Source organism: Mirounga angustirostris, unplaced genomic scaffold (assembly GCF_029215605.1).
Source record: "Mirounga angustirostris isolate CCGP_5_RB_7025 unplaced genomic scaffold, mMirAng1.0.hap1 SCAF_4, whole genome shotgun sequence".
Taxonomy (NCBI): domain Eukaryota; kingdom Metazoa; phylum Chordata; class Mammalia; order Carnivora; family Phocidae; genus Mirounga; species Mirounga angustirostris.
Window position 1 is genome coordinate 48,803,652 of NW_026991712.1, and position 27,876 is coordinate 48,831,527.

The following is a 27,876-nucleotide window of genomic DNA, read 5'->3' on the forward strand; positions in this document are numbered from 1 at the left end:
AAATACAGTTTAAGACATCAGGGACATGAGTATAGCTTGATAAGTGGGGTTTTTTTTTTTTCAGTTTGGCACCTACACAAATATGCTGTAAAAATTTCTGCTTCTTGTCAAAGACAGATTTACATACAATATAAACACATGGGGAATGTAGATTGTGCATTTTCTCCCTTCTTTTAAGGTGATGAAAATTTGTCATATATATTCCATAAAATCCTTTAGCAGGAAGTAATAATAAATGAAGTATAGGCCCAAGATATTCAGGAATTTCTGAAGAATATAATTTTGCTTTGTCATATAACACAAATCTTATATAAAAGGATATTTGAATGGCGTTATGGGTTGAATTGTGTCCCTCCCCCTCAAAAAAAGATATGTTGGAGTCTTAACCCTCCATTCCTCAGAATGTGACCTTATTTGGAAATAGGGTAGGTACAGATATAATTAGTTAAGATGAGGTCATCCTGGAGTAGTGTGGGCCCCTAATCCGATATGACTAATGTCCTCATAAAAAGGGGAAATTTGGACACAGACACACAGGAAGAACCCCTGTGGAGATTGGAGTTATACCAGCACAAATCAAGGAACTACCAGAAGCTAAGAGAGGTCCTGGAATAGATCCTTCGCTAGCTCCTTTAGAGGCCCAGACAACGTCCTGATCTTGGATCTCCAACTGCTGGAACTGTGAGGCAACAAAGTGTTGTTTAAGACACTCAGTTTGTGGTACTGTGTTACATTCAAAGAATCCGTAAGAATGCTAAGCTTGCATGCTCTGGAGGAGCAGAGCTGGACAATACCCAACATGTCTGTTAAAATAAATTAGTTTATATAAGAGCTGAAAATCTCCTGTTGAAAAAGACACAGGAACACTGACTCCATTGGGATTCAAGTCTATAAAAACTTGTAAAGTGAGTGGCACATGACTAAAACCAGACTGAACCATGAAAGCGAAGGTACCACAAGGTAACACAGAGTCTGGACCTTAAGCTGCCCATAGTTTGAGGGCCAAATGGCCCCAGTGCTGAGGAAGCATTCTAGAAATGTGTGTGTACGTGTACGTGTATGTATACGTATACGTGTGTGTGTGTGTGTGTGTGTTAAAAAAAAAACAAAGGGCGCCTGGGTGGCTCAGTTGTTAAGCGTCTGCCTTCGGCTCAGGTCATGATCCCAGGGTCCTGGGATCGAGTCCCACATCGGGCTCCCTCCTCGGGGGAGAGGCCTGCTTCTCCCTCTCCCCCTCCCGCTGCTTGTGTTCCTGCTCTCGCTATCTCTGTCTCTGTCAAATAAATAAATAAAATCTTTAAAAAAAAACAAACAAAAAAACAAAACTGTGCCTCTCAGCATTTTGGAGTACCGAAAGCTCTTGGGTGGGTGGGGCACCCCAAGGAAGTATAATATGTAAGAAAAAGTGATCACCCCACCTCTTTTTCCTAAGAGCATCACAACCTGTGTGAGTTGAAGAAGGCCCACGCTAAGGCCATGCAAGTATCAGAGCTTAAGCTGAAAGCCCTGGCAAGGTTAATACTCCAGTTATGTGAGTGGGTTCCCAGCCCCAGTTGCAATGGCGGCTCTCCCGTTTCCTCACTGGTAGCAGCGTGATAGAGGGACAGAGTCAGAGCCCCAGGGGTCCCTTACCTGTGGAGTCTGCCCACAAGGGATGTCTGGTTTCCTCTCCATCAGCAAGCAAAAATAGCCAATTATGTCTAAGGAACTTTTTTTTAAAATAAATTTTTGTACTCCTCAGATCTGAAGAAATACTTGGAGAGAAAGAACCTATCTCAAACCAACTTTCTGCAATTCTGTCAGGTAAGATTGGAATATCACAAATTTCAATGTTAATATATATGTTTCCTAATTTGTATACAAATTTGGATATAGCAATCTTACTAGTATACATTTAAAGTCAATCTATTGTCTTTTATACAGATATAAAATTAACTATTTCAAGGACAATGGCATTTTTTAAAAATGTGTTGCAACTATTTTGTAATTACTCAGTACATTTACCTGAAAGACAAGTAAATGAAAGCAAAGCGTATAAATACACTGAAGACTTGCTCACTGGTGTAGTGGAAAAGGCTCTGGAAATGCTTGAGAATGCTCTTCAAACAGTGTTGCTTGAGCTCTATTGGACCAGTTGTAAAAACACAAAAAACTGGTGAGCCTGTCAGCCCTGACAGCTCTATCTCTACAGAAGGAAGCATCAAATACTTGTGTCTTCATAAACTCATTCCAGGACTGTCATTCCACGGGTGATGGACCGTTTATCTGAATGGTGCCCATCTTGGAGATGTCACTGTGGGTGTTCCTCAAGTTACACCTAGAAGAATCAGACATTCCACTGGGCTTACAGCATGACCTAAGCAACTTTTTCAGAGTCACACAGTTGGACCATAAGTCTTTCAGCCCAACTCTGATGGCTGTATTTCCTGCTCTAAACGTCCTTCTTTGATACAAAAAAAAATTATTTTTATTTGTTTGATACGTTACCTGTTAATCCCTGCTGGTAGTAATGATGTATATGAAATACCTTTTTCCTCACAGCTGATAGTTATATTTTCATGTCACATCAAGACTAAGCTAAGCTAAGAACGTGCTCTCAGTAGTAATTTCCCGCAGAATGGTCTTATATTAAGTAAAACAAGTAAAAAATGTCAGTCTGAAACAGATACATCATCTCCCTTTCAAAAAAATAAAAATGAAGGCCAAAAGGAGAGAAAAGGAGACGAAATCTTGAATGCTTGAAGCTTGTCTCTGATGCCACCTTGCCTAGGAACTGTGGAATCATTCTGCTGGTTCCAATGGGAGAAACTCAAGTGGGACTTACTTGACCAATAACCACTTTTAAAATATACCATTCGAGGTATTTTGCAGAAGGCACTGCAATAAGAAAGCAACTGGATTTTATTTTCTGGTTACATAAGGGTTTTCTAGACGTTGAAGCAAATAGGAAAAATGCTTGTTCTTCATCCATCTAGTCTTTATTGGTTTCTGTACATAAAAAGACTTCACAGAAGGATCACAGCATAAATTCTTGGGGGGCTTTATCCAAGAGTGCAATGTAGAAATACAGCTGCTACCTAGGCACCAGAGATCAGAAAGAGAGGAAAAATGATAGATGAATTCAGCCACTGCTGTGTGAAAGCAGCGGCCTGATCTGAATTGGACTCATACAGAAGACTCTTCATTTTTAGTCTCTTTTGGGGTCCACAGCTCTTCCTACTCGTCGTAGCTGATTGTTGGGGGTGCTTTCTAAGCATGGTAGTATTTGTTTGACCTGGATTAGCTCGCAAGAATCTTCTGTGATGGCTGGCATTCCAATCCTCATTTGACAAAGGAGGAAATGGGGATATAAAGAGATTAAATAAAGAGATTAAATGTCCCAGTTCATGCAGCTAAGAGACAAGAGGCCAGGCATTGAATATAAACAGCCTAATTCCACACCCCCTTATGATCAACTGCAGCGTTTGCTACCCCTTCTATCTGGCTCATGCTAGTGCCACAGGCTGGTATAAGGCCCTGTCCAGCTTTTAAGTGGGATTTGTAAGTATCCAGTGTGTGCAAACCATGCCTCTATTCAACTGACAGGGAAGAAGTTAGTAACACAACAGTGGATAATGTAAAAGTAATTTACATTGGAGTTTTTTAAAAAACTGTGACAAAATTTTCCATTTTAATCATTTTTAAGTTTACCGTTCAGTGCTCTTAAGCACATTCACATCATTGTACAACTGTCACCAGTGATACGTCTCTAGGACTTTGCTTTACATTGGACATTAAAATATATTTATTCATTCATTCAGTAATATCTATTCAAAGTGTAGCTGAGCTTCTGCCCTGAACCAGGCGCTGTGCTGGACAAAGCCTGGCTCACTTTGCATTCTCAAATTCTCCCCCAAGTCTAACCAGCTGAGCCTGGTGAGCCCTATTCCTTGTGGAATGGCCCCTGAGCCAAGCAGTTTAGAGAAAGCGCAGGGCTGGGGCTGGGGAGTCGATATGGTTAGAGAGCAGCACCATCAAGGATCATCCTTTACATTGTATCCTGGAGGGCAGGAACGCAAAACTTGCATCTGCATCCTCTTTTTGCCACATTTGCTGTGGGGACTTCAAGATGTTTCCTAGTCCCTCTGATTCCCCAAGGCTTCATCTGTAAAGTGGAAATAACTTTTACTTTATTCTGTTGAGAACATGAAAGAAAATACAGGTAGGGTAGAAGAATTAAAAATACTAGTGACAAACTCAATCTCAGGAAACAAACCGAGGGTTGCTGGAGCGGTGGGGGCTGGGAGGGATGGGGTGGCTGGGTGATAGACACTGGGGAGGGTAGGTGCTATGGTGAGCGCTGTGAATTGTGTAAGACTGTTGAATCACAGACCTGTACCCCTGAGACAAATAAGACATTATATGTTAATAAAAAAAAATTAAAAAGAAAAATAAATATTTATAGGGGCGCCTGGGTGGCTCAGTCGATGGAGCGTCCAACTTGGTTGCCGCTCAGGTCATGATCTCAGGGTTGCGACGTAGAGCCCTGCATCAGGCTCCACACTCAGGAGGGAGTCTGCATGACATTCTCTCTCCCTCTGCCCCTCCCCCTGCTTGCACACACACAGGCACGCTCTCTCTCTCTTTCTAAAATAAATAAATCTTTAAAAATAAATGAATAAATACATAAATAAATATTTATAATTCTCCTGCTACTTCTATGAAAAGGAGATCTTAAAACTGGAGGCACTTTCCTTTGCTGGCCTTTAGCATGCTTAAGTGTAATACACTATCAAGGGCTGGATATGTGTGTGTGTGTGTGCAAGTGTGTGTTCATGTTCATGTGTTCGTGTGTGTGCATACACATGTGAGTGTGCACATGTGTGTACTAGAAGGGAGGAGGAGGGGAAGATGGAAACTAAATTACTCAGTTAGAAAGAGAAGAGAAAATGAGGCCCCAGGGAGGCTCCAGGGACAAGGGACCACAGTCCAGGGAGATAGAGTCCTTGAGGGGAAAGAGGATAGAGTTGATGAGTCCCTTTTTTCTTGCTATGCACTATCTGATAAAAACTACACTTCTGTTCTCTCTGTGATAACTTCAGTCCACATTGCTCAGCAATACTTGAATTTTCTCTTTGCTTTTGAGGTTATAGACCAGGGGAGTGACATGGAAAAGCTGTAGCACTAAATTCTACTGCATTATTGGCTCCTGAAAGAACCAGGTGGCTCTTTAGCTCTATAGCTCACTAAAAGAGCTATAAATAAAATATATTATATTTACTATCATAAACATACACATTGCCAGCCAGCCAGTGTGTGTGTGTGTGTGTGTGTGTGTGTAAAACAGAAAATTGTTTTGGCGCTCTACATATGTGTTGCATGCAGAGATCTCAGGGCTGAAAGGCATCATTCTTCCTGCCAGAACTCTCTGAGAATAGACTCCAGGCAAAGCCTGCAGACTTGAAACCTTTTAGAAAGTGGAAACCCAGGTGGAGTGAAGGGAGGGAGAGAATGGACTGGTGACAGAGCGCTGGGGAGACCTGCCCTGGGCGAGCATGTTGACTCCTGCCAAACAAGCCAGGAACATCCTCCTAGGAGGAGGACCAGGAACAATACTTCTCTAAAAACATCAGGGACATTTCTCTTTCCAAAGACAGGGTGTGTGGAGAAAACCTTCAGACGCCTGGAGCCACAGGTTTGGACGGCAGAGGCGGGCGGTTCCAGCCACCATAAAGGTGAGTGTGCAGGGGGCCCAGTGTGCACTGGACCCACTCTCTCCTAAGGCAACTGCAGGCCCCTGTCAGCTGAGGGCTGAAAGTTTGTTCCTAAACCTTTTCCAAGCATCTCTACTTATAAAACAAGTCCTTGATAATGAGGCCATCATGAGGCTCTGCAGAATATAATTCCATCAGAGGTGCTGGATGTGGTCTACAAGCCAATATGGTATGGTTCTCCCCCCAAATCCCATAGAAGCCCCATCCTGACCCATCCTAAAGGAAATTGAATAATTCTCTTTTTGTGGAACATGAACTTTTCAGTATCAGAGGCTTCAGGGTTCTCTTTGGTTCATTTCACCAAACTGGTAAAAATATTAGATGAGAGGTAATGATACTACTTTTTTTTTTTTTTTTTTTTTACATATTTAAGCTCTATATTCCCTCGTAATGAAGGTAGGGATCAGGGGCAGAGAGAAGATGAGGAGAAAAGGGGAAGAAACACAATTTAAATTTCTTCCTTTCTATTAGATTTTACCAGACTAAAGAAACCCTCTGAAGCCTTCAGGGGCGACCTATTGCCAGGTGTAATGTATATAGGAATTTAAAAATATTTTCCAATGGACCTTCCCTTATCATGAAACCAATTTCCTTTCTGGGCAGTTTGTCAGCTGTTGTGACCCTAGAGCACGTGGCCTCCCGAAGGAAGTGGAGTATAAGGGAAGCTCCTGTCACACAGGAAGAAGGGACAGCTGCCTTTTCTGAGCAGCATAAAGTGTCGAGGGGAGCCGAAGCAAAGATGTCAGGTGCTGATGCTGTCATTCCCTTCCCCCTCCACACATGCAGTCTTTTAGGGCCAAATCTGGGTGGTGAGGGAAATCTAGAACTCCAGGAGCTAGGATCAGAAGAGGTAGGCTGTCCCTGTGTCCTCCTGTGTAATAGGCGAGGTCAGGACTGTGCAACCCGAGGCAATGGTAGGGAGCAGTTCAGCTAGAGGCATCTCCAAAGACCCAGTGAAACATGTCAGTAGATGCAGATTGGTACAGGGCCAGCCTAGGCCAGCCCCTCCATGGCAGAGGCCAACAAGGATCTAGGGGACAACTTACCCATCCAGGCCTGCTCACCTGTCACCGAGGCATCATCTGTGTGGGCTGGGGTGGGAGTAGAGATAAGAAATCTTAGGGGTGCCTGGGTGGCTCAGTCAGGGAGTCTGCTTCTCCCTCTCCCTCTGTCCCTTCCTTCCACCCCACTCATGCTCTGTCTCTCTCTCACTCAAATAAATAAAATCTTTAAAAAAAATCTAAAAAACCTGCTTAAGCCAGAGTATATTGAGATGACGTTTAGTGACAGGTTTGAGTTTTCAACCACCCTGCCCCACTACATGTAGGATTAGAGATGAGAGTGATCCTAGGGAAGAGGAGATGAACCGCAGTAAATAGAACTACATTGTCTATGCCCACGAAGCATGGAGTGCATGTAGGAAACAAGGTTTCTCTTCCCCCTTCACCCACTCCACTTATTTCAGATCTAAGACGAAGTTTACTCCCCTCAGAAGGCTTTTCCTAATGCCGCCCAATGCACACATACCAAACACCAGCTACATACACAGCGCCCTGGGGTGAAAGACAAGCTGCCTTCCAGGAGCTCCCAGGACCAATAGGGAAACGGCCCCCGTCACAATTATAGCACCAAGTCGAGGAGGTCATGGATGTCAGAAGCCACAAAAGCACAAACTCTCCCAAATGAGAGGTTGGGGTCAGTGGTAAGAGCTGATATTCGAGCTTGGCATCCAGGAATGGTTAAGATTTCACAATTAGGGATGGAGAGAAAGGACATTCTGGGCAAAGGGAATAATCACAACCAGGGCCCAGAGGCTGGGCCGGTAAACTTCTGGCTACCCACAGCTTATTCTCATGTGGATTTCCCATGTTAACCCAGGATATCTATGACTATCCCATTGTTGCTGTAACAAATTAGCCACAAACTTTGGGGTTTAAAATAATACAGGTTTATTATGCTACCTTTCTAGAGGTCAGAAGTCCAAAAGGAGTCTTGTGAGCCTAAAATTAAGGTGTCAGTGGGGCTGGTTCTTTCTAGATGCTCCAGCGGGGAATCTGGTTTTCTAGAAGCTGCAAGCATTCCTTGCTCGTGGCCACATCACTCCGGTCTCTGCTTCTGTCGTCCCATCTCCTTCTGCTTTTGACCTTCTTCCTCCCTCTTCTAAGAACCTTTGTAATTAATTTGGACCCACAGGATAATCTCCTCATCTCAAGATCTTTAACTGAATCACACCTGGAAAGTCCCTTTTACCAGCTAAGGTAATGTAGTCCCAAATTCTAGGGACAAGGATATAGGCGTCTCCAGAAGGCCATCATTCTGCCTACGACAGTATCCTTTATGCCCCCTCCCTTCTAACTGAGTGTGAATAACTGACATGGGACCCTTTCAGTGAAAGTCAAAAGAGGAATTCAAATACATTTCTTAAAAGATTTTATTTATTTATTTGTCAGAGAGAGAGAGAGAAAGAGAGAGAGCACAAGCAGGGGGAACAGCAGAGGGAGAGGGAGAAGCAGGCTCCCCGCTGAGCAAGGAGCCCAACCCCAGGACCCCGGGATCATGACCTGAACCGAAGGCAGACGCTTAACCGACTGAGCCACTCAGGTGTCCCTCAAATACATTTTCTAAACATGCTAATACCAGTTATGATATCCATTAAGGTGGTACACACTTTATTTAAAGGTGGTACGATTGTCCTTGAAGAACAAACATAATCAAAATCCTCAATATTTATTATTAGGTTACACTTCTCAAATTGGGACTTCCAGGGTCTCAGCAGGTACACCTGATGACCAGAAGTAATAAGTTGCAGGATAAACATTCCCAGAGTGCCAATTTCAGTTATAATAAGCCAGTTGAAACATTTTATAATAAAGATGAATGTGGTTATAATATAGAGTAGAATGTAAAATTTGAAAACATTTAGTAAAAAAAAATGAGACTTTAAAGAAGCAATGGTTTGTTTCAAACTGTGCCTGAGTACTAAGACTATACTTCTCTGCTTCAAGGAATATTTTGATGGAACATTTGAAAAGCACTTATATAAATTAGAGTAGTTTGTGGCACATTACAAATATGACAAAAACTTTCTCAAAAAACTCAGAAAATAGTATCTCCTGGTTAAAATTAATTTTATAAGAGTGAAATAAATGTTTTCATTGCAGTATTTGGAGATCATCTGTTATGTGCCAAGCACATAATAATTCATCTATATATAGAACTCAGTTGTTGATAAATTTCTGGTTCAGTATATAACTGAAAGCCAATATGTAAAAATATGCACAAATTCAACTCTTCGTTTTATGTTTAGAAGAGATCCTCAGCAATTCACCTGAAGTAGGTTTACTTTTAGTTTACAAACAATTCTAGTCAAGGTTGGTTATATGGGTTCCATACCCAAGATAATAAAAAGTGAATCAGAGGGGGCGCCTGGGTGGCTCAGTTGGTTAAGCGACTGCCTTCGGCTCAGGTCATGATCCTGGGGTCCCGGGATCAAGTCCCACGTCGGGCTCCCTGCTCAGCAGGGAGTCTGCCTCTCTCTCTGACCCTCCCCCCTCTCATGCTCTCTATCTCATTCTCTCTCTCAAATAAATAAATAAATAAATCTTAAAAAAAAAAAGTGAATCAGAGGAGAAGCCTCATTCCAGGAAACTAAGAAAAATTGATGGTACAGTTAACAGAATAACACACACACACAAAGTTTAAAAAGTATTTTGACCATCTCCAATACACCAGACATTACCTCATATAATTATCACAATCCTCGGTGTTATCCTCTTTTTTTTTTTTAAGATTTTATTTATTTATTTATTTATTTGACAGAGAGGGGGGGGGGAACACGTCGGGGGGAGTGTGAGAGGGGAAGCAGACTTCCCGCTGCGCAGGGAGCCCTATTCGGGGCTCTATCCCAGGACCCCGGGATCATGACCCTAGCCAAAGGCAGACGCCCAACGACTGAGCCACCCAGGTACCCCGTTGTTATCCTCTTTTTATAGCTAGGATCAGAGAGGTTGAGAAGAGCTGGGATTCAAAACAAATCAAGCTCCAAAGCTTGTGATCTTTCTCTTACGCAAAACTCAGCATAGTTCTTTAATAAAGCAAGTGAGGGGTGTAAATGAGTTTAAGAGACTTTTTTTTTTTTTGAGAGAGAGAGAGATAAAGTGAGTAGAGCAGAGGGAGAGAGAATCTTATAAGCAGTCTCCACATTCAGCACAGAGCCCGATGCAGGACTCAGTCTCATGACCCTGAGATTATGACCTGAACCAAAATCAAAAGTCAGACATTTAACCGACTGAGCCACCTTGAGTTTAGAGACCTTTTTTTTTTTAATCTCAAGTAACAAAGAGGTTTTATTTTTTCTTAAGGGTAGAACTTGAGTTATGTGTTAAACTTGGCTTTCCAGAATAACTCATCAGCCAAAAATTCATTCTATGGTCTAGGCACACAGCTAAATCCAGAACAGTCATAATAGTGGGAGATATTGATTTCATGGATTCTTTTTTCTTCCTATCTGTAAAGGGTATAATTTACCTTTCTAAGACTCAAATTATTCTTTTACTTGTGGGTACCACTTGAATTCCCTTCTTTAAACAAAATGGACTTTTATTTGTTCTATTTCCAAGGAGTATATATTGATTCCGCATGTACACCTTTCTCTACCTTGCTTCTTTTAGTCTAACCAGTTCCTCTCTCCCTTGCAGGATTCATTCTTGTAGGGTTCTCATGAAGGTCACATGAGTGAGTGCTCAGAAAGCACTTAAAACAGCTCTTGGCAAATAGTACATGACCTTCAAGGTTTTTCCTTTTATGGAAACTCCTACAATTATGAGTCCCCAATTATGATGGCTTATTATTAATAATGAATTAATAGGAGTTATAAAAGTACACATTTTGCTCTTCCATTATTACCCAATGCCCAGCATAGAATAAAATAAGCCAAAATAAAAGTCTAAATTTTATTAAAGAATATATCTAAAATACAATATTTATTAAGTTATATATTATTGGAATGGAAATATACTCTGTATCACAACTATAACAATTTTTACAGATAATACTTCATATACATCTCTGTAATTCGAAAGACACTAAATTACAACATAATTCATTTTCAAGATAACATTGCTACAAATATATAAGAATTTAAAATTTTTTTCTTTAATATAACATCTCAGAATCATGAACATTTATTTCATCTGATTTACATTACATAGAATCATGACTATTTCACCTGATTTACATTACAGAGCTCAATTTATCTCATGGCATGGATTTGCACTCAATCATCCTACTTTCCTATGTTTTAAAGTTAGCATTTTTGTGAACAACTGTCAGTGCTCATCACCCCATGTGCTACGAACAAAGTCAAGATGTTTTTTTTGCCTACTCCTTATATTATATTCTCTAGTACAGAAAGGCTATTACCATAAGCAAAGCTCTAGTCACAGCAATTCGGTCAAGCTCGACAACTGGTCAAGTTTTTCACATTTTACTAATAAGCACAACAGGTGAGAGATAAAGGATCTAGAAAACCAGATGCAAAGCAGCCAAGGTCCATTCACCAAGGTAGATTTGTGCTTAGCTAAGGGGAAGCCCAAAGATCCACTCTTGGGCCGTGGGCTCTGGGGCCATCTTATTTGAAGGATGCTTTAATCTGTCTGTTGTGCAGTGGCTGAGCCGGGCGCCAATTGTCCACCATCAGTTCCTCAGGCTCGCCCTCCTTATTGAAATTAAGCCTACGGAATTTCAGCATCTAAAAGGCAAAATAAAAGATTAAAAAATTAAAAAATACAAGTTTCCCAATAGTATTCATTTATGTGCTTATTCTCCAATATTCACCAATATTCACCATACTATGTATGTATCAATGTTCAAAGTTCACTTTGGTTCCCAAGAAATATACAATCACATAAACATTATATATGTATGCTTTTATTTATTTTTTATTTTTTTTAATGTTTTATTTATTTATTCATTAGAGTCAAAGAGAGAGAGAGAGGCAGAGGGAGAAGCAGGCTTCCCACGGAGCAGGGAGCCCGATGCAGCACTCGATCCCAGGACCCTGGGATCATGACCTGAGCCGAAGGCAGACGCTTAACCATCTGAGCCACCCAGGCGCCCCTATGTGTGTATGCTTTTAGATAACAAATCAATTTCTGGAAAATACACACAAGATTGTTGGTGTCATTGGAAGGAAATTGTCAGTGAACTTGTTTTTTTCCCTCTTTTAATTTTAAAATCAAACATCAAAAGCCTATGAAATGCTTCTGAGATATAAAATAATAATAAAAATTTTAGATCCAAATTATCGAGTTTTGTTTTCTGCCCCAGGAAGATAAACTACTGTGTCTATACTATTGGATAAAGTGGTCCCAGATCCACTAAGGGATAAGGGATTGGAGGGCATCTCTGCTTCAATGTGTAGAAACACATAAATGAATCTGCCCAAACTGGGATTTCAAATCCTTGACATTGGCTGATTTTATTCCCTTTTAATCTCGTTTTAGTTCTCTGGCCCAATGATGTGACACAGACAGTCCTCAGTCAGTCTCCTACTTCTTTGAGGTTCTTTTTGCAAAGTGGTCCTTCCCTTTCCCTTCGAAAATCTTGATCTAAATGAAGAAGGGTGGTTTGGGCAGTAATAAAGCAACCCACAAATCAATAGCCTTTAATGATCTCTTTGGTCCAGTAATATTCCCTCAGTCTCAACCCTCAAAGTCAATTCCAATGTCAGTCAGCTACTGTAACATTAGTTGAATTATCCGGGATCCAAGTTCTTGTGGATCCTACTGAGGACTGTCCATTTTCTACATTTCAATTGTGGGGGGAATAGAGACAGTCGGTGGCAGCTTCTCAGTCACTGACAGTGAGCATTAATAACTTGAACTCATAAACTGTATTGTATGGGAAAGGTAAGGGTCTGTGGTCTGGGCTGTTAAAGCGATTTGGAGTGAGTTTTGATGATACTTTTTCTCCAAGGGATGGCTTTTACTTTTGTCAGAACTCAGAAATGTATTCTGATAGAAATAAAACTGCCACAAGTTCTCATGTGAGTGAGCCTTTGGCTGTGAGTTACCACTGATATTTATGTAACCTTGAATGTGAAATCTCATTGTCCTGGGCCTCAGTTTCCTTGTAGGTTACATAAAAGCATTTATTAGGTGACAGACACCTATCTCACTTAATCCTCATGATTACTTGTTCCTTTACAGAGCAAACAAACTGCCTAAAGTTACAGCTAATCACCGCAAGTATTTCTTGAATGCTACTTATCTGCTCAGCACTGTTATGGACGCTAGTTCCACAGCTAGAAGCTGCAGGAGGAGGGTTCAACCCCGGGTCTGTGCGAATCCAAAAGCCAAGCTCCACTGCCTGGAGAAATGCTCTACCTCACTTTAGAAAACCGACCTGCTCACTGCTAACACTGATGGGCTCCTTGAGCACAATCCAGGTCACGCATTCCAGAAGGGGAGGAGTGGTCAGTGAGCCTAGGTAGGTCCAGTAGTCCAAACTTTCAGGAAGGAGGCCACTAGGGTCAAAGTTAGTGAAGTCAGCACTCTTACCCTGGAACAAGGCAAACACACGCGTTACAAATGCCACGTGATCAGAGCGGGAGGAAGGCAGGGGAGTGGGAAAGACATATTTCCTCTTTGGTTGCTAGAACTTTTTTTCTTTCTTTTAAACAGAGGTTCCATGTTTATCAGGAAACAAAGTAAAAAAGAAATTAACAGAGATATTTGACTTGGAAATATAGATGAGCAGGTTTGGGTGAGAGAGCCTGACTATAATTTTCACATGTCAAATTCTCATCTTGTCCTCTCAAATCATCCCTTATCATTTCCACTGTTACTAACTGATCGGGATCCAGTATTTAAAATGAAACTGCTGCCTCTGAAATAATGCAGTTTTAGGCCACAGTAACAAAAATATAGTATCTTTAATGAGGAGGTAATTGTCTTGCTATTCTATCTGATGACTCGGTCAGGACTAAAGAACCACCTTCCTTTCTGGACACCACACTTTTAAAGCCATAGATGCAAACAGTAAGAGTTACAAGTAGAGGGACGAGGTTGTTACAAAGAAAGAAAATTGTTGTATGGGAATAGTTAAAGGGCACTAAAGATAACTAGTCTGAGGGTACGTAAAATGCTGTTAGAGAATGGGGTCAAAAGAAAGAGGGATCACATTTTTTACTTTGTTTTGTTTTACTGAGGTATAATTAACACATAATATTATATTACCTTCAGGCGCCCAACATAGTGATTTGATATTTGCATATATTGCAAAATGATCACCACAATAAGTGTACTTGTTAACACGTAACCATCTGTTACCATGCCTAGTTACTAATATTTTTTCTCTTATGATGAGAACTTTGAAAATCTACTCATAGCAACTTTCAAATATACAATGCAATATTATTAATAGTCACCATGCTGTACATTATATCCCCATGACTTATTTATTTATTATTATTATTTTTAAAGATTTTATTTATTTATTTAAAGAGAGTGAGAGAGAGAAAGCACGAGAGGGGGTAGGGTCAGAAGGGGAAGCAGACTCCCTGCAGAGCAGGGAGCCCAATGTGGGACTCGATCCCAGGACTCCAGGATCATGACCTGAGCCGAAGGCAGAAGCTTAACTTACTGAGCCACCCAGGTGCCTGATTTATTTATTTTATAACTGGAAGCTTGTACCTTTTGATCCCCCTCAGCCAACTCCCCCCGCCCCACCTCTGATAACCACCAATCTGTTTTCTGCATCTAGGAGCTCACTTTTTTGTGTTTTTGTTTTTGTTGTCTGTTTTTTAGATTCCACAAATAAGTGAGATCATATGGTATTTGTCTTTTTAAGTCTGACTTATGTCATTTATCCTAATGCCCTCAAGATCCATCCACATTGTCATAAATGGCAAGACTTCCTTCTTTTTTATGACTGGACAATATTCCATTGTACATATATATGTGTGTATATATATATATATATATATATATATATATAGCACATTTCTTTATCCATTCATCCATTTTTGGACAGTTAGACTATTTCTGTATCTCGACTATTGTAAATAATGCTGCAATGAACACATCTTTTTAAATTAGTGTTTTTGAATCAGGTTTATTCCACATGATTCAAAGGGGTCAGCTAGGAGTAATGAGTGAGACTTTCAGAAGATAAATGTGACTTCAGTTTGAGAATGAGCATTATAAAGCCAGGGCTGCCTTTGGTGATTGTATTTAGCAGATGTTCAATGACCTAAACGTGGGTCTGCCGTAGAGAGAATTTAAACATGGGGATGGATTATTCTTCATGCTCACCATTGCATCTCCTACGTTAACAAAGTGACTGGCACAGAGTAAGTACTCAACAAATATCTGTTGCATGAATGAGTGAATAATTTGACCAGATGATCTTTCAGTTTCCTTGCAGTTATGAGAATTCTTTGACTCTTATAATATGAATGTTCAAATGATGGGGAAGCAAGATTAAATAAATGTAAGTCTTAAAATTATACTAGCATTAGGATCAACTTTTGGATATAGAAAAGTTAAATGAATATATAAGCAACATCTTACTTCTATTAACTCCTCATCGAAACATCACATGTCAAACCAAGACTATTCATTTTGATCCAAAAAATTTCCTAAAACCAGTAGGATAAAAAAAAAAATAGGTACTCTACTGAGGTGGCAAAAAATTCAACTGTACCTTTGTTTTTATAGAATCCAGTGCATCGAGGACTTTTTGTAGGCCTGGTCTGGCATCACCAATCTATAGGAAGACACAACATACAAGGTACTGTAATCCGGTTGGTACTACATCAGTTTTGATTTGAGCAGCTCTACCATAAAATGTTTCCAAGTAGTGCACCAAAGTCTCCCACTTGCTATCTGCCACCCAGCCAGCCATCTTACTCTGATTACATTGGCACCATAAACTTCCCCACTTTCACTGAGAACTTCCTTCCCAGTCCTGCCCACCCCCTGACCCCACCCCATGGTTCCCCTGATCTACCCCCTCAAAATCACCAGTGACCTCCATCTGACCTCCAACTGCCAAAACAAAGAACACTGTTCAAGTGCTTACCTTAATCTTGCAGGACTTTACACTACTGACTTCTCTCCTTTTTGAAATTCTCTCCTCCTTTGGCTTTCCTTCTGCCCTCCAGCCTCGGCACTCTCCCTTAACTCTTGTATTCCTTTTTAGTCTTTTCATTATGAACACCTTTACCACTGTCTTAAATGTCTTACATTTTGCAGTTTCTCAGGACTGCATGCTCAGCAGCTTTATCATCTCCCTCTTCATGCTTTCCTTGGATGATTTCATATTCACGTGTAGCTCCCACCTTGACATTTGACGTCAGGCCCCATGAATCTCCAGCCTTTCTTCACTTGCTTTACAACTGTCTGGAGGGCAGCTCAACCTGTATGTCCCACTGTTGCCTGAAATTCTCCAATATTGAGTCACTGCCTCTGAGCCCTCCAAAACTTGATCTTAATTTAGCAGTCTATCACGGAACAGTACTATCCAGTTAAGGATGAATTTTAAAACAAAAACCAGTAGTCATCTGAAGTATACCTCTTCTTCCTTTCACATTTCCCATGTATACACCCTTCACATTTACATATAAATAACACCTAATGAATACCTCTCAGATTGTTTCTTTGTCCTCCATCTCCTCAATCTAGCAGATATGGAGGGGGACAGAAGCCTGAAAATATTTTGGAGCCAAAGGCATTTCCTCGGCTCTTTGTAGGATGTCCTGTCTATTATGAATGTTCTGTTTGGTTAATCTTTCTCAAAAACAGGGAAAAAAAGAATTTGGGCCATCAACTAACCTTCAAAAAAATACCTAAAACAGCAAGTCCATCAGGTTGCTGCACAGCTTTTCCAAAATCCCCATATTTGGTGTTCCAATGAACCAAGTGAAGCTAAAGAAGTAGGAGACAAAACCACAATGAATGAGACACATAATAAATCCTACAGATTTTGTCCAGTGATCTTTTCTTCATAGCTAGAGGTTACTAAAGAAAGTGAATGTGTGGATAATTTAAAATATAAACTTTTATTTCATTTTAATTCTAATTATCCACTATTTGGCATAATAGCAGGTGACTTCATCAACTCTAAGACAAAGAGTTACATATTCTTGCGGGAAGACACAAAGTTTATTTCTAGATTTATATTAAAACAGGATCCTCCAATTTGAATTCATTTTACTTTTTGCAAATGATGTCCTTGGAAGTAATAGGGAATGTTTTGCACTATTAATTGTAATATCACAAATAAAAGCTATAAGAAGCAAATGTGAAGGTCCTTTGTAAAAAAAATGGTTCACTTAGATTGAGTCAAATTTACAAAATTAAGGTTTTGAAATTAATGCTAAATATCAACTTATATCTTTCCCTGGAAAGCAAAAAAGCATATCTTACCTCTGCAGCATATTTCTTTTTATCCACAGTATGCTCAGAACCTTGCCCATCGGATGAACCCCAGTGAAAGTGAAACTGAATCAATCTGTAAGTGCCAGTGAGGGGTCCTCCTTTCAGCACTAAAATTAAAAAATATATATATATAATATATGTATATGTATATTATACATGTGCATATGTGTGTATGAGTGTATATATGCATATGAATGTATATACATACACATAATCACGTTTGTACACACATACACATACATATGCACATGAAACACACACAGTACCAAATATTACCATCTAATTTAATCCTGTTTCAGAGTTCTAAATTTATGCTTGTAGCAACATTTTCGCTCTGTGAAAATTAAATCCAGACTCAAGTTTAGTCTCAGTGCTGAACAAAATCATTTCAGCTGGCTTTTCTCCTCACTTGTGTTGGCTGGAAGGATGGGTGCTTTTCCCATCTGTTTTCTGAGCACAGTGGTACTTCTCTTCTGGGTTTGGTTTGGAGTCATAGGTGCTAGTTCAGAGACAGGAAGTTTTAGGTGGAATGATTAAGTCCCCTGTGAACCACTGAGGAAGGGCCCGTGTGGCTGCTTGCCAGTGCGGTTCCGTGGCACACGCTGACAAACGTGGGAACCTCTGCTCTACACGGCCTGGCAGCTGTCCTACCACCTGCTTTGCTAACCTCTGAGGCCTGTTCTTAGGCGACAGAATTTGTGAAACCGTAAGCATTCCATTGATCTTAGTAGAATACCCAATTCTCCTTGCCCTGGCTTTCCAAATTCTTCAGAATTTGGCTTGTCACTGGTACTAACTAGTTTTGTCCCATTAAAAAAATTTTTTTAAAGATTTATTTATTTTTTTGAGAGAGAGAGCTGATGCACAAGTAGGGGGAGGGGCAGAGGCCGAGGAAGAGGGAGAGAGAATCTCAAGCAGGGTCCCTTGGAGCCTGATGCTGGCTCGATCCCCGGACCCTGAGGTCATGACCTGAGCCAAAATCAAAAGTCAGGTGCCTAACCAACTGAGCCGCCCAGGCGCCCCTCCCAGTAAATTTTTTATTGAGTATTTCTGACCCTAATTTCCTCATCTGTAAAGTGGCTATGTTCAATTGTTTATTACTTCACTAAGAATTTGTTGATCATCTAATATATGCAGTATTCTATTGTCTCCAAAATCTTAAAATTCTAACTTTAGTAACTGTCTTAAGATTCTATTATTCTGGTATTAATAGGACTTTGTTAGAGTAAAACACAAGACAGAAGAATATGACTAGTTGTCATCTTCTTAGACCACAGTCCATTTACAGATAATTAATGAGTTGTGTGTTACAGAGAATTAAAATAGTATGAAATCAGTTTCTCCCATCCTCCCCATAAAACTTGTTATTTAAGTTATATGTATTAATGAAATTTTACCAATATATTTAAAAGATTTTAAAATTTAGTTCTACAATCTGTTGTTATAAGTGTATTTTATTAGCTTTGGGTTATAATTCTATAAAATAATGAACCTAAACTTACTTTGGCTTTGCAAAACAAAGCGATGAAGTCTATACAGTCAAGTTTGCTTAACTTCACCCAAATATGCATAGATGGTAGCAATACCCATTCATCTACCCAAAGTGAAAAATAGAGCTGGCTGGGAGACATTTAGGCCTTTCTTACGGCTCTTAATACAATCTCTGGTTGCCATCTCTTCCTTACAATAGGCCAGGGAAAAAAAGAAGGAATAAAAAAAAGAAAAAGAACCAATTATAAGTGGTGTTATATTATAGATCTGGTTAAGAAACATCAATTTGGATATATTCTGATAAGATCACATCTTTTGAAACTTAAAAACAAATTATTGTAAGTTTCTTTTAATCTAATTATTCTGTAAGGAAAGAATTAGCCTTATTTGCCTCCTCCTCTAGGCTTTTTCTTTTTTCTTTTTTTTTTTTTTTTAAGATTTTATTTATTTGACAGAGAGAGCACAAGCAGAGGGAGAGAGAGGGAGAAGAAGGCTCCCTGCTGAGCAAGGAGCCCGATGTGGGACTCGATCCCAGGACCCTGGGATCATGACCCGGGCCGAAGGCAGCTGCTTAACCGACTGAGCCACCCAGGCGTCCCTCCTCTAGGCTTTTTCAAAAACGAGAGAATTCCCAGTTTTCATGATGATATACCCTCAAAACAAAATATATATTTATGAAATAAATTGGTACTGAAATAATTCCTTTATAATAACTTTAAAGCTACTAATTGGCTGATCCCCAAAAGCAAATATCCTCTGTAACATCATTAATTCTACCAAGTGGCAAAATAAATGAAATAACACCATATTAAGCATCCAAGATATAACTTACCTTTCTAAATGTATCTCCTTTCCCTTTTGAAGAATCATATCAGAATCTTAAATTTTAAAAATAATAAAGCTTATCTGCTGTTTCCTATTCTTATTCACTCCCTTACAGATCTTAAGATTCCAGCCTAATTTACTTATTTCAGAGAACATTTAGAATTAGGCAAGAATGTATATGAGTTTTTATTAAATAAGCTTTGCTAATATTTAAAAAATGCTCTAGGTTCAATGATTAAACTCACTCAGTGCCAATCTATTATTACCAGACACCTGTTTTAGCTCCTGTTAAAATAAAACTATGTCTCTAGGTAGATTAGAAGCCCATCATACCTAGGAGAGGTTATTAAATTCTTAAAATTAAGTTGCTACAAAAAGAAGCATTTCTCCTCTTCTTCAGCTAGTTAGTTATTTCTCAAAGTCTTAGCATGGAGTTTAGTCAATGAAGTCCTCCCAAAAACATTGTTATAATAATCACTACAAACTCTAATAAAGGTAGCATATATTTTTTTATTTGCAAAATAAAAAAAAAACATTTGGTTGAAAGATAGGGAGCTTGGGCGCCTGGGTGGCTCAGTTGGTTAAGCGACTGCCTTTGGCTCAGGTCACGATCCTGGAGTCCCGGGATCGAGTCCCGCATCGGGCTCCCTGCTCGGCAGGGAGTCTGCTTCTCCCTCTGACCCTCCTCCCTCTCATGCTCTCTGTCTCTCATTCTCTCTGTCTCAAATAAATAAATAAAATCTTTAAAAAAAAAAAAAAGAAAGGGAGCTTGCACTTTTTGCAGAACTACTTATTTACTTATTTGGATGGCTACATGCCATTTCCAAACTGTCCCAGTTTAAAATGAAGTCTGTTTTTCTGATGCAAAAATAATTTGAAAAAATAGCAGAATCTGCAGACTGAGTATATGTTTCCTCTTTAAAATCCAGCCCTGCTAGTGGGGGCTCTGAAGAGTCAATGATTATTGTATCACAGAGATGTGTTCCACAGGGATAGAGAGATACAAATGGGGTTTTCTACCAGGATATCTTTTTCAAGATTCCTGAAACTTAATTTAAATCCAAATCTCAACACCAAGAGCTCCAGCTAATTTTAATTTCGATGGTCTGCCATCAGTTATACGTACTGCATACGTAACACACAGAATAAGCACTAACTATATTATAATCTGTCTTCCTATACATATTACTTAGGGAAATTATGTAAATTATATTAATTGTGAAAATTAAGACATTCACTCCAATAAGACTATCTACACAAATTAAAAACTGAAAATTTAACTTTTTCTTCCTAATCACTTTATTATTACTTAACATAAGATGTATCCAAATAACAAACTAAAGACCTTAACGAATATCAAATATTTCTCTTAAATCCAAAATACAAATAAGCCATTTCCAATAATCTTCAGTTTAAAATTCAAATCGAAGGGATTTCTTATTAATGAAGTAAAGGACTAAGTCTACTAAAAATGTGGCATTTTTCAGCAGGTAAACAATCTTCTTTTATGAATAAGTTGAAAATTATTAAATCATGCATTGCTGTTTTGCTTTTTTAGCAGTAGCCAATAATCCTAGGGTTGACGTACTGAAATCAAGAAAATGAATGAGGAAAAGATGTCCATAATCCATTTCTTTTAAATAGTGAAATGTTTAGCTGTCACTTTCACTAGGGTAAACAACAATTAAAAATCAAGAGAACAGAAGTTTTTAGTTTCAGGTATATGGAAATTATATGAGAGTAAAAAAAAGAAAAAAGAAACTCTTTTGACATGAACATAATTAAATACAGTATTTCGAATGCTTTGGTCAGTTTTATAAATACTTAGGTTTCTGCTTACACCATTAACAGTATGCACAGCAAACCCTTTCACTTGCTGCTATTATGTTTCCTTTTAACTGAAAATTATTCATGGAAGGATAATTTTAAAGTTTCAAAAGCAAGTCCTTGAAAATCAAGCAAGACTCATGTATGAAGTTCTATTATGTCATACAGGCAGTGGTCTGCTTGAAATGAGCATAGGTAAACTGTCTGTTTCCTTCCTTTTTTTCTTGAAATAATATAAACAGATAAAAATATTTCCATTTCTAAAGAACAGAAATGATATGAGAGTTGTATATGGATGGGCTCAATAATTTCGGGCATTGGTTTTTCAATATTTGCCTCTAAGATTGCAATAAAGCAGGAGAGTTTTAAATTCATTAAAAGTTAATGAGTTAGCAGAAGTTAATAATTTGACTAGTATTCTTTTCTCCCAGATAAAGCTAGTAATAAAGGAACTCAAGCAGAGTTATTTTTTAATAATTTTTTTGAAAACCTAGCAGGATTAGCAATTTTTCATTATTTAAAGGTGGTTTATTTTTAAAGGAATTTAGAAGATTGATGAGAGCTTCCAGTTAAAGTCTATTACCCCCACATTTTTTTTTTATTAACTCCGCACTTAAAAAGAATTCTCTCAAGCGTACATATACTAATAAACTCAACCAGCTCAGTTCCTGATACCTTAGTACTCAAGTTCTAGTCTAAGATAATATTTAGGATATATTTGAAAACTTAAATCTTTGAGAAGTCCTAGAAGGCTGAAATCTCACTGAAATAAAAGTCAATAAATCAATAAAATGAACTGAAGCACTTAAGTGTATAAAACAAGACATAACAGATATCTAAAAATGTTAATGCCACAAGAATAACTCCTAAAAAAGGAGATGTTAAGTTGTTGATTTAAAATATCGAGTGACCAAAGTGAAAAAGCTATTTTTAGACTTAAGTGTATAGAAAAGCATATCAATTTTTAAAAACATGGTATGTACACATTAAATATTAACTATGGTTATCATTCAAAGATCCTCATTCAACTTCTATTTTTAAGTGACGGGCATTGAGTCTCACAGCGACAAACCAGAAAGGAGATGACTAGCAAGTTATTTAAACTCCTTAGCATTCTGTTTCCTCATGTTTATTTTAAATGAATTTGACTGGAGTATCTCCATCATTTGTTTTAATCTGAGAGTCTAGGATTCTTTTAAAAAAAAGTCTAAAGGGTGTTTCTCTGCATGGTATGATTGTTTTATTCTATAGATGGGTTTTTCCTTAATGCCAACATTTTAATATAGTCTGCATCCTAGGAAAAAAAAATGCTTCCTTGTTTAACCAAAACAACTGACAATGTTGAAGAGGTTTGGGCAAAGTTACAAAGGGATCTTTCTTACATAAAAGACAGCAGGTCATTCCAACATTAACTCTTCCTTGTTTGACAGAGTAAATACTGCACTCTCTCAAATCCCCGGGTCTTTCCTACTTCTCTTTGCCTCGAGTCTCCTCCAAGACACCAAAATCCTTCAAGCCTCAGCACAAGTTTTATTGACCCTGGAAAGTCTTTGCTGACTTACACAGGACGACTCCTAAGTCTCTTTCAGGTTTCCATTGTTCCTTGGAATGGAACAATGTATGTCTTTGTGGCCAAAAGTCACTGTCTTCATCTGTAATTCCTGTGTCTTTCTACTGGATGTTTCCCCAGCACGAGTTGTAGGGACACAGGAAAGAGACCAGGTCTCTATCCTGCCTTCATGGTACCTAGCTGACCTTGCATTTAATTGGTGTTAGGAAGGGTTTTCTTGTGGTTGTTGTTGTTTTATAAGAACTGAGTGAATAACACATGTGTCTTTAAAGACATGGGTTTGAGACTCCACTTGGAACCACTTTTTTCACAATCTAAACATGGCTTTAATGAGATATGTGTTACTCACCAGGAGAAGTAGTTAGAAAAGTGTGGCTAGCTCTAATCAGTTACTGCTTGTGTAGAAATCCATCAGAACTTGATATATTCATGCTAAAACATAACTATATAATAACATCACATATAACATCAGTACACACTTTAATATGATAAATGAGATGTTCAGGAACATATAAAAATAAAATTTTTAAATCCCATCAAGGGATGGCAGGTAATCTCACAGCTCATTAGAAACTTTCTTCAGAAATCTTATCACAGGTGCAATCGCTAGGGCAATTGCTTAATAAAAGCAGTCAAATGATATGAAGACATGGAAACAGTAATGGTCACTTAGTGTGGAGTTATTCTGTGCCAGGTGCTGGGCTAGGTGCTTTATATCTCTCCCATTTAATCCTTCCTCTGTGGTAAATATTACTGTTACCCCAATTTTACAGGTAAGGAAGTTAAAAATTAGAGAGATTAAGTTGCTATTGTTCCCAGGGCCACTAAGCTAGTTAGTGGCAGGGCTGGAACTTAATCCCTGACTATCCGACCCCATTCTAAGCTTACAGTTGCTTTACTAAATGCTGAAATCTGATTTCCAGGAATAATATACTACTGGAACAATTATTTCATGATCAGATTTGTAAGGAACATAGGGAATTTTCTCATCTGGTTCTATTTGTTAGACATTTGTTTCCTCATTGTTCCAAAAAAGTATTCAATTTCTATGTAGCATCCAATGAGGTATATAACTGGTGGACATAACACTCACTGAAAACAATGATCTCACTGGCAACATTGAAACATACATTCACTGTATCTCTTTTTGTAGAAGTTGATAGCTAAAGACTAAAAGAGCTCACTTTTTTGGTCTTTAAATAACCAGACGTGAAATTTTATAGCATCCTTTCTATACATACAATACCACCAAGACCTGTGGTCTTGTCCTATTGTAATCAAAATATACAGTATCCTTAACAGGAAAGAAAGATATTTGTTTCCCTTATCTTTAGCCTAATCACTTGAGCATTGTTTCTTTGGAGTGGGAGGCTTACTTGGGAAGACAGTGTAGCAGAATGATTGCAGGAGTGTCTTCAGTGAACATCCTCTACTAAATCTAATCAAAGTCTAATTAGTCATTATACTATGCCAGAATATGTGTGTGTGCATGTGTGTGTGCTGGGGGGGAGGTGCTCACAGGGCACCAGTAGGTTGAAAACATTTCTTAGATGATCTCCACATCATCCTCCATCAAACTGTCGTCCAGAATCACTGTTTCAGAAATCCAAGTGTCAAAAAAAATTTTTTTAAAGGGGAGAGGAGGGATTTTTTTCCAAACTGGACCTAATACATTGGATAGCTACTAAATAAGAATGGTCAACTTGGCTATAGTGGTTATAATTACACATTATATATTAGTACTATCGGTCATTACTCCAAAATTTTGACAGCATTATTGAATGCGTCCCTGTTTGTGTTCTCTTTTTGCCCCATGCTCTCCCCGCTCCCATACCAACACCACTCATCATGTGTTTGCAACGACCTTCAGAGGAAAGCACTCAGGAAAATAGGGCACTGGCAATTAAACCAACTAGTGGGCAAAGAAAGCTGCTACCATGTCTGAATGGGATTGTTCTCCTGTTTCTAAATAAGAAAAAAGAAGCTTTCAATGGGCATCCTGTAAACAGCTCCAATACAGATAAATTACGATAACTGGTTTTGTCAGCAATGAGCCAGGTGGGCCAATGCCCACCAACTCTAAAACATCTTCATTTGTGGAATGTATTTCCGGGTGCATATCAAAATATACTGCCACCTCTTATCACATTTGTATCCATAAATGTAATGTTTCAAAAAATTTCACTATTTTAAATAGTGAGGTTTTCATCACTCCCCTCACTGCTGCCTTGAAGAGAGCACTAAGGTGTACTTTTATTGGATAAGACCAATTCCGGAAAGCAAATATTTTAGAAAGAATCTTAAAAGTTCAGTTTTTGCAAATCTCATCCTTGCTGATCTTCACTTCCTGGCGACCTTGATTTCTGTGACTTTTCACGAGCAGGTCACAGTTATTCAATGCCCTATATAGAAACCAGGAATTTTATAGGGGAGCAACAGTCCCAGGCCACTTCAAAATAATTAGCCTACTTCTCAGAGCCTGGGACCTAATGAAGATTAGCAAAGTTGCATCTTAGAGTACTGAGATAAACAGTACTAAGCCACTGCTCCTGATTCCTCCCATTAAGCTGGGAAAATAGTCACTGGGTAAAAGGCACAAGTTATTTTTTAAACACTGACCTGCTTTGTCCTGGGAATCATCAAATTCCACATTGAAAGAGTGACCATTGTTGAGGATCCTCCGAGAAACCGCTTGCTCGTAGGAAGGACACAGAGACTTCAGGGCAGGGTCATGAAGGGCTGCTTTGGTGTCAATGTCAACAGGGGACTGGCGCTCTCCCTTGGCAATGGGGAAGTCCTTATGCCAGTTCTCGGGTCCTAGCGTTCAGAAGAGACCTGTGAATCCCCCAGTGTTGGGAAGGGCACACCCAGCACCTAGAAAGGGGCAGTGATTCTGGAGCCAATCTGCTCCGTTCCAATTTTGGTGGCACCACTTAGCTGAATACCTCTGGCAAAGCCCTTAATTCGTGCCTCAGTTTCGTCATTTGTATTATGGGGTAATAACATCTGTATCGTAGAAGTTGTGAGAATGGGAATCAATACATGAAAGGTCATTGAACAAAGACTGAGTGCCGTATAAATATTACCTTTGTTTACCCTCATTTTATTGAATTCAGCGACTGAAATTGCGCACACACTACCGTCAGGGCTTGTGGGTAACATTTAGGATATTCAAGCTCATTTAAGATTAGAGCAGGTTGGGATTTCTCCCTAGTGTCCTACTGAATGTAAAGGCCGAGTCACTGCTCAGGCCCAGGCACCTCTCTTGTAATCATCAGGATCCTCACTACCTGGGAAGCCCCACGCCACCCCCAGACACGCAAGGTGCTCCAGACGCATCTTCCTCTTGCGTCGGTTGGCTCTGGAGAACCCAGATCGGTAGCCATGATAAAGCCGGGTTTCTGGTGACTCCCTAACATGAGGAGATAAGAGATGATGGGGAAACCCAGAAATCACCGCAATGGATTCAAACCAGCCCACGAAAATGCCCCGGGACAGTTCGTGTTGAGCGCCTTAGCCACAGGTGGTGCTGAGAATGAAGTGTGTAGGGGGGAGGGGGTCCCCTAATTCTTCTGCAAGCAACAACTAAAATTTTCCCGTTACAAGCCTTCCTCGCTTCCTCCTAGGTCGGGTCAGGGTAGTCTCCGGCTCGGGGCCCGGGGCAACTGTCCTCCAGTCCCGACGCTGAGGCTGCGCTCCTCCTCCCTCGGGCCCTGCGCGCCTCCGCTGGATGCGGGGATTCCTCGACAGTGGCCTCGGGGGCTGGGGCAACGGGGGCATCCCAGGGCCGGGGAGCGGCGGGCGGCGCAGGCTCGGGCGCCCACCTTGTCTCGGGTGCCTCGACTCGCCGCGGTCAACGGCAGGTGCGGGCGTCGCGGGGCCGGGGCCGAGACCGGGGCCCGGGGCGCCGCCGCCGCGCCGCCCTCCGCCTGCACTGCACTCACCGTTGTGCTTGCCGTATCCCCAGTGGTGGGCCATGGTCGCGCCGCTGGTCGAGGCAGGGCAGGAGTTGGCGCCGTTCTAGCGGCGGCGGCTCGGGCGCCTGCACCGTGTGTCCGCGGGTCGCGCCGTCACCGGCTTTTATAGGCTCCCGCCAACTTCGTGTTCGGGGGCGGCCCGGGGGAGGGAGCCCCGGGTGGACCTGGATGAGGGGAGGAGGAGGTGACGGGCGGAGGTGATCTCCCAGGGCTTGGGGAGGGTCAGGCGGGCGAGGCACCGGGGGCGGGGAGAACGCCCTCTCGGGCGGGCGCTCCGCTGGGCTCGGGACCTCCTCTCCCGCCCCCCGGCTCCCCTCGGCCCCGCGGTCCGGGCCGCAAGTCCCTGGGCTGGCGACGAGGCTCCAACCGCTCGGCGCGCGTGGTGGCGGCGGCGGCGGCGGCGGCTCCCGGGCTCCTGGGTGGGACTGGGGCCGGCAAGCGTCTAGGAGCACCCCATCCCCCTCCTGGGCGCGGAGTCTGGCGGCCGCGCTGACTGCTCGGGCCCCGGGCCCCTGGTGCCTTTCATCCGTCGTCCGCATTGTCCTCGCATCCCTGGCCTCAGAGCCCTCCCGCCCCACCCTATTGGCCCCACCCGCGCCGGGGTCTCCAGCCCCGCGGGCTTACTCCCTGGTGTCCCCGGCCCGGGACTGGCAAGCTAGGTTAGGAGCTATGACCTTGGGGCAAATAGGGATACGGTCCCTGAGGCTCTGGGGAGCCAGCAGCTTCGGCTACTGAGAGCCACGCGCCCCCTGCTGGACGGCCGTGGAATAAAGCGCGCAAGAGGGGCGAGAGTCTGTTCTGCCCTTAGTCCACACTGAGGCGAGCATGGGAGATTGCATTTCCTTGCATGCTGTCAGGGTATCATATGAAGTGCTCATCTCCTCCTACCTTCCTCCTTCTCCTTAAAAAATTAACTTTGGGGAGAGGCTTCCTCGCTGAATACATATTAATTTAAAACTTGTTCCCCAAAACTTCTAAAACAAATTACTTTT

At 40.7% G+C, this 27,876-nt stretch overlaps 1 protein-coding gene across 4 annotated transcripts; it reads right to left on the reverse strand.

Annotated features, from left to right (window-relative positions):
- Positions 1-10,694: 10,694 nt before the first annotated feature.
- CA2 (carbonic anhydrase 2) lies at positions 10,695-27,523 on the reverse strand. Of its 4 annotated transcripts, XM_064588146.1 has the most exons (8): positions 27,509-27,523; positions 26,852-27,048; positions 25,527-25,724; positions 17,183-17,301; positions 16,589-16,681; positions 15,459-15,521; positions 13,158-13,313; positions 10,695-11,502 (listed from the first exon to the last, which is right to left on the reverse strand). In XM_064588146.1, exons 2-8 carry the CDS (start codon positions 26,883-26,885, stop codon positions 11,383-11,385), a joined length of 783 nt encoding a protein of 260 aa, XP_064444216.1. In that variant the 5' UTR covers positions 26,886-27,048; positions 27,509-27,523; the 3' UTR covers positions 10,695-11,382. The 4 variants fall into 4 exon arrangements, with proteins under 4 accessions (XP_064444216.1, XP_045752248.1, XP_064444215.1 ...); XM_045896292.3 differs by lacking the exon at positions 27,509-27,523 and having other exon boundaries at positions 26,852-27,436; XM_064588145.1 differs by lacking the exons at positions 26,852-27,048; positions 27,509-27,523 and adding an exon at positions 25,853-26,806.
- Between the last annotated feature and the right edge of the window lie 353 nt (positions 27,524-27,876).

Coding starts and splice junctions, on each gene's coding strand:
- CA2 (XM_064588145.1), bottom strand. CDS start 26,069: ATGTTACCCACAAGCCCTGACGGTAGTGTGTGCGCAATTTCAGTCGCT. Junction 17,302..25,526: donor TGATTCCCAGGACAAAGCAG/GTCAGTGTTTAA, acceptor TTTTAATTTTAG/TGCTGAAAGGAGGACCCCTC. Junction 13,314..15,458: donor TGGATTCTATAAAAACAAAG/GTACAGTTGAAT, acceptor GCCTTGTTCCAG/GGTAAGAGTGCTGACTTCAC.